Below are 5,934 nucleotides of genomic sequence, written 5' to 3' on the forward strand. Positions count from 1 at the left end.
AGGGGCCTCGCCCTCCCGTGACCGCCAGGGAGCGCTGTCCGCGAGGGAGGTCGAACCTTTGTGGACGCTGACGTCATGGCCCCTCGCACCTCCTCACCGAGACGCTCCGCCGCCGCCACCACCACGCGAGCCAGGACCACGGAGAGCCAGACTGTCGAGCCCTCCGGCCCTCGCGCAGGAAGTCCCACCCTTCCGGCAGCTGATTGGCTCAAACCTGGCCACTTCCCGCCCCATCTTCCGCAGTCATTTAGGCGCTTTGGGGACGCTAAGGTGGAAGACACCGCCTCACTTCCGATCAGCTTCGTTCCATTTCCGTCGAGGGGTCAGGACTACCCGTTTAGAGGCAACTTCTAGCCTTAGCCCATGCCCACTTCCTCATTCAAACATAGACACAAGGTTTAGGAGAGCAGCTCGTCTTTATTGTGGTAGGGAATAGGCGAGTGAGGCTGGAGAGGCAAGGTGTTGTCAGCCTCAGCCCCCTCCACGGGGGTCAGACACCTGAGGCTGGAGAATTGGAGATTCAGTCTCGCCAGGAAAACCCAGTCTGGCGGAGGATGCCACAATGGGCAGGAGGAGACCCGAGTGAATGGTGGAGAATCTTTAAATAGACAGGGAGCTGAAGAGGGGAAACACAACAGTGCTCTAGCGCACCATGTATTCCTTGCGCTTATTGAGTCGAACTTGGCAGAAAGAGAAGCCTCCGAGTAGGAGGTAGAGGCCCGCAGCGATGAAACAGTTGTAGCTGACTTGCTCGTAAAGCTTGTATATATTCTGAGGACCATTCCTAGGTGTAGGAAGTAGGTAGAGAACTCTTAGATATTAAGAGCAACCAAAAGTTTCAGGGCATATGTGCCCTGGCACCATTCTAAATTGCTACTTCTCTCCTCCCCCGACTTAGTATGTATTAAACTCAGCGCCTTCATACTGAGCTACATCCCCAGTGCTTTTTATTTTGAGACAGGATCTTGCTAAGTTTCTAAATTGTCCAGGCTGGGATCGAACTTGTGATCGTCCTCCCTCCACTTCTCAAGAGTGCTGGGGTTATAGGTTTACATCATCATGCCTAGCTGTTGCGGGTATTACCAGTTTTCAGTGTTTTCCACAACTATATGAGATAAGTTCTATTATAATAACCCTTTGGTAGAGGCGGACTAAATCACAGAGAGGTAAAATACCTAAAGAGGCCACACTTAAACTGGTGGGTTTAGGATGGCTGCTACAACCTGATTTCCAAGACTGCTCCTAAATACATTCCATTTCCTTTTTCTTTCTTTTTCTGCTGAAGCTTGAACTTAGGGAAGGCCTTGCAAGTTAAGCACACATTTTACCACTGGGCTACACCAAAACCCTAACTAGTTCTATAGACAGTAGCTCTTCTCTCCCTGTTCTCTAACTTCAGGGTCCCAAACATCCAGCCACTGGCAATTTCCCACCCATAATTTTGACCATCGGCCCAGCTACCTCATACCTGCACTCAGACCCACTTTTTCCAGTTGCCCACTTACGTGAAATCCTTTTCCGTGAAGGGAACATCCTCAATCAACACAGCTGAGTGCACATTGAAAAATATTCCAAGCATTATCTGAAAAGGAACAGGTAGGTTGATGAACACAGACACTAACCTCCCTGAACCTCTCTCATTTCTTATGTTGCCCCAACACCTGCATCTAGGATTAACCAGAAAGAGCTAGGAGTAGGAGTGGTTGTGGCTGGATTAGGAATGGCCTCAGCTATCTGGACTAGGGGACTCTGAAACAAATGCTGGTACAAGAGTGGGAATAATGAGCAAGTTGCCTTTTTTTTTAGGAACGCAGACTCTCCTCCTCCCTAAAGGCATCACTATCACGGGACAGGATGGAAGAGATCAGAGAGAACCAGCAGTTCGTATTATTTCTAGAAGACACAGTGTAGTCTGGGGAAAGAAGGCCATAGTAACTCATTTCGGGAAGAAGCACTCCTGTTCCCCGCTAGCCTCCAACTCGGGCATCCCTCAGGACCCCCAGCTCATCTTTTTCTTAATGTGAAAAGTCCACAAATTTTCCAGCCTCGGTTCTCCTTCCACACTCCAGCCTCGCCATCCTTCCTCTCCAGTTCCCCATTTTCAATCTAATTTCTCTCTTATTGTCCAGTTAGCCAGCTAGCCCCTCCAGCCTGCCTGCTGCTCTCTAAGGCACGGAGTTCCCTGGCCTTCTAGCCCTCCAACCCTGGAGCCCCTCAGGTCTCCGATTCCCTCACCAACATGATCACGCCCCAGGCGCTGAGGACGATGCCGCAGGCGGCCAGCTTGGGGCCACAGCACAGGAGCGACGCCATGAAGAAGGGAGTCGGGGATTCAGCCGACTGTGAGCCGAGTAAAAGGCAGTGACTGGCAACCTTGGATATGCAAGGGTCAGCGGGCAGGATTTGGGGACTTCCACTGCCAGCTGTAGCTGAAAGGGCGTGGCCTTCGGCCTCAACCATTCGGCTTGGGGGCGGCAGCGGAGAAGGTGGACGTCTCGCGGTCCTCCTCAGGCTTCGGCGAGAGAACACATGTCTTAAACTATAGTTGCACCTTGGAAAGCCCTTCTCGACATACCATTATTATTGGGGTGTGAGTACTGCAAGACTTATGACCCGGTTCTTTGGTCTCTCTCCCTTCACATTGGAATGGAAGGAGCTGAACGTCACGTGGTCGAGTCTGGCAAGTCACATGACTAGGAGCTAGCAGCAACAAGGCCTCCAGAAACGTCTCACTTTGGCTGAGAACCTGGCAACTTGGGTAAAAGGGCTGTTAGGATGAGAGGCTTAGACCCATTTTATTTATTTATTTATATTTGGTTGTTTGTTTGCTTCTGGCACCTTAGTTTCGGGTGGTCCTTGTGATGGGGAAATGGTAAGTGAGACGTGAAGATTTACTTAGAGAGCATGCACATCCATAGCGCCTGTACTCATCCTTCGCCTAAACACTATAAAAGAAGCTAGGAACCCCCTCCGGAGGCCAAGCATACTGTTATAAGTAGAATGCCTTAAAATCGTGGCGGATTCGTTGACATTGAATATGTTTCTGTTAATTAACATCACTTGGCATACTCTAACTTTTATCATCGCACTTGGAATATTGTACTAGTTCTGGATGCTGAATCCAGGAAAATATAGGGTTAGGAACATTCCAGGGAAAGCAGACTTCGAGCAAGTTATGAAGGTGAGTGGTCCAGCCATATGAACTGGTAAAAGGAATAAACACAACATGTTTACTAAGTAAAGTGATTGTATCCTTAAGCAAGGTGAATTACAAGATTAAAAAATATGAATAGATCATCCTGCCCCCTCCCAAAAAAGTTTGTGCATTGCCCTAATGAGACATAGATTTGTAATATTTAGGGAAACGAGTGTTTGAAGATTTTTTTTTTTAATTGGGGTCTGAAGCCACAAGTGAAGAATACAATTTGCACTGAGCTTTCTGTACCCCTATTGGCAAGAACAGGGACCACAGCACAGTTGAGAGAGATCATTTTGATTCTGAGATTCCAGAACCAAACAAAAACTGTCATGGGCTAGAATGACTTTGTGGTATTTTCCTATTTATTTTGTGCATATTGTTCTTAAAAGGGTTGTGAAAGAAAACGTGGAACTTGGCTTCCATGGGTAACACATAGGGATCATTGGACATTAAATGGGCTGAGAAAGTGGACTTGAAACACGAGTTTCATATTTCTTTTTGTTTGGGACTGTCTGGGGAAAGGAGCCATTTGGAACAAAGTTTTTTTTTTTCTTTAATTTTATTGTGGACTAGGAACACTATTCTTATTCACAGACACTTAGTACTGTGTCTAAATAGGAGCAATAAGAGTGGAGGTAAAAATCACTAAGGAAGATAGTCAGAAATTTGGTAGTTTGCCTCTAAGCGTAGAATCTAGTTCCCGGGAAAGAAGAGTTTGGTTAACTGAGATAGCTGATTTCTCAAAAAAAGTCACTACCTTTTGCCAGCCATGTTTTGGAAGTAGAGTTAAGCTTTTGGCTAATGTAGCAGATAGAAACAAAATCCAGTCAGTGGCCTATACCTGTTGCTCAAACAAAGCACTTTCTTTTTTAGGTGGTTGATTAAGCCAAGTTCTCTGACATATGAAGTTCATATCTCAGTATTCATAAATAAAGCTTTATTGGAACATAATCACACTTACTTGCTTACAGATTGTGGCTGTTACACTGGGAGAACTGAGCAATTGTGGCAAAGATAGTGTGGCATACCAAACCTAAAATATTATCTGGCTCTTTACAGAAAAAATTTACTGTTCTTTGGGCCAGTGTGATACTGATGTAGAAGATTTAGTTGGGGGAGGAATGAGAGCATTAGCAGCAATGATTTAGGAAAACATAGCATTCAAGATGGAAATGTCAGTCCTAAAGCTGATCTGAAATCATCCAGGCAGGGCACTTTAGGGCTTAGATAGTGATACTGTTCTCTATGTGGCTGGGTTTTAGGTATTCGTAGGGCAGGTCAAGTTGTTCATTCCGGGCTGTAATCTCATTTTCCAGGGTTTTCAGTTCCGTTTGGAATTGTCTTAGCACAGCTTTGGCCTTGGGACTTGAGAAATAGTTTTCTTTGTGATGACCCAGAGGAATCTAAAACATAAAAAATGATCAGTCAGTTTTTAGTCTGAAGAGAAAAGCACCTAGAGCCCAGCTTTTCACTCTAATGTTTTCTTTCCAACTGTCATTTCCCTCTCCACAGGGTCCCTTCTCACCATATCTGGCTGACGGCGACCCAGATGCCATGTGATGGTCATTTGAAGACAGGACTGCTGGACATCAGGTAGTGACCCCATCACCGTGTCCATTGTCACATCTTCCTTAGTGGTAGGTGGGGGCATCCGCATTGTGCATGGGGCATTAGGGATCCAGGCATACCAGTCCAGCTAGGAGAAGAAACTGCATCCCTAGGATACTAGTACTAGGGTTTGGGTCCCCACCTCTCCCTTGAGTCTCCCAAGGTCCAGGCCGTTGCTTTCAGGGACCTGGGATTTCACCTCTTCATACCTGGCCCTGGTTGATGGCCCCATGCTGGGCAGTGCATGTGAAGATACACATGGTAAGGAAATGACAGAGTTCATCCTGGGACTGGAAGGATATAGGGAAACCTGGGCAGGAAAGGAACAGAATTTAGAGGCTACAGCAGAAGAGAAAAGAAAGAAAAGCCGGTGTCTTCATAGGTCCATATTTCAGAATTGATGTGTTAATTTATTTAGGCATATTTGCATCAGACATGGCTTATAATCCTGGCCCGGTCACTTACAGCTTGATTATCTTAGGCCAATTATTTAACCTCTCTGAATTTCAACATTTTCACCTATAAAAGTATAGATGAAATAGAAAATAGTCAACAAATAATAATGTTATTATGGAAGGGTTAGGGTTAGGAGCTGAATGGCTCTGAGTGACCAGATATCTTCACCTCAAAAAGTGGTTAAGAATTTAGATGCCAGTTGTGGTGCACACATGTGTAATCCTAGCACTTTGAAGGCTGAGGCAGGAGGATTGCTATGAATTTGAGGCCAGCCTGGACTACACAATGAGTTCAAGGCCAGCCTGAACTACATAGTGAGACCCTGGCTCCAAAAAACAAAACAAAACAAAACAAACCCAAAAATGTAGGGATGCTTCCTCCTATTCCCTGACAGGGAATTAGGAATTACAAATCGCTGAGTTATAAAATGAGCAGTAAGAAAAGTGTGGATTTCCAGTATCATAGTTAAGAGGGACCTCCCACAAGTGCTGTCTCAAGCTGTTCATTTTGTAGTGGCTGGTGGCTCAGAAACCCAATAATGCTGTCAGCTAAGTAGAGCATATATAATTAAAAATATATTTTTTAGGCCGGGGATTTAGCTCAGTGGTGCTGCTGCCTGCCTCATAAGCACAAGGACCCAAGTTAGATCCCCTGCACACCCCCCAAATATA

General features: G+C 45.9%; 3 protein-coding genes and 1 long non-coding RNA gene across 7 annotated transcripts in view; 1 reads left to right on the plus strand and 3 right to left on the minus strand.

Annotated features, from left to right (window-relative positions):
* CUNH17orf49 (chromosome unknown C17orf49 homolog) overlaps positions 1-230 on the minus strand; it is a 2,710-nt gene extending 2,480 nt beyond the window's left edge. Inside the window, exon 1 of one of the 3 annotated variants that reach the window (XM_019204784.2) lies at positions 57-230. In XM_019204784.2, the coding sequence (XP_019060329.1) occupies positions 57-77 (21 nt within the window). In that variant the 5' untranslated portion in view covers positions 78-230. The remainder of the gene's footprint in view (positions 1-56) is intronic. The other 2 variants (XM_010605763.3, XM_010605764.3) reach the window with 2 other exon arrangements.
* Positions 231-383: 153 nt separating this feature from the next.
* Positions 384-2,439, minus strand: Rnasek (ribonuclease K). The gene is made up of 3 exons (XM_010605761.3): positions 2,236-2,439; positions 1,506-1,582; positions 384-784 (listed from the first exon to the last, which is right to left on the minus strand). Exons 1-3 carry the CDS (start codon positions 2,311-2,313, stop codon positions 643-645), a joined length of 297 nt encoding a protein of 98 aa, XP_010604063.1. The 5' UTR covers positions 2,314-2,439; the 3' UTR covers positions 384-642.
* A 241-nt stretch (positions 2,440-2,680) lies between these two features.
* Positions 2,681-5,934, plus strand: part of LOC104849360 — a 19,726-nt gene continuing 16,472 nt past the window's right edge. Inside the window, exons 1-2 of the long non-coding RNA XR_776735.3 lie at positions 2,681-3,181; positions 4,712-4,792. This is a non-coding gene — a long non-coding RNA (uncharacterized LOC104849360). The remainder of the gene's footprint in view (positions 3,182-4,711; positions 4,793-5,934) is intronic.
* LOC104849359 (arachidonate 12-lipoxygenase, 12S-type) overlaps positions 4,124-5,934 on the minus strand; it is a 12,358-nt gene continuing 10,547 nt past the window's right edge. Inside the window, exons 12-14 of one of the 2 annotated variants that reach the window (XM_019204781.2) lie at positions 5,055-5,117; positions 4,725-4,864; positions 4,124-4,602 (exon numbers count right to left, since the gene is read on the minus strand). In XM_019204781.2, the coding sequence (XP_019060326.1) occupies positions 4,423-4,602; positions 4,725-4,864; positions 5,055-5,117 (383 nt within the window). In that variant the 3' untranslated portion in view covers positions 4,124-4,422. Of the gene's footprint in view, positions 4,603-4,724; positions 4,896-5,016; positions 5,118-5,934 lie in introns of both variants that reach the window. The other variant, XM_010605760.2, reaches the window with a different exon arrangement.

Source organism: Fukomys damarensis, unplaced genomic scaffold (assembly GCF_012274545.1).
Source record: "Fukomys damarensis isolate Sample0158 unplaced genomic scaffold, DMR_v1.0_HiC HiC_scaffold_13, whole genome shotgun sequence".
NCBI classification, from domain to species: domain Eukaryota; kingdom Metazoa; phylum Chordata; class Mammalia; order Rodentia; family Bathyergidae; genus Fukomys; species Fukomys damarensis.

What these genes read in the sequence shown, in the direction of transcription:
- Rnasek (XM_010605761.3), bottom strand. Translation starts at nt 2,313, where the DNA reads ATGGCGTCGCTCCTGTGCTGTGGCCCCAAGCTGGCCGCCTGCGGCATC. An exon ending in CCTGGGGCGTGATCATGTTG is followed by an intron (nt 1,583 to 2,235) that starts GTGAGGGAATCG and finishes GTTCCTTTTCAG; the next exon opens with ATAATGCTTGGAATATTTTT. An exon ending in TTCACGGAAAAGGATTTCAC is followed by an intron (nt 785 to 1,505) that starts GTAAGTGGGCAA and finishes TCCTACACCTAG; the next exon opens with GAATGGTCCTCAGAATATAT.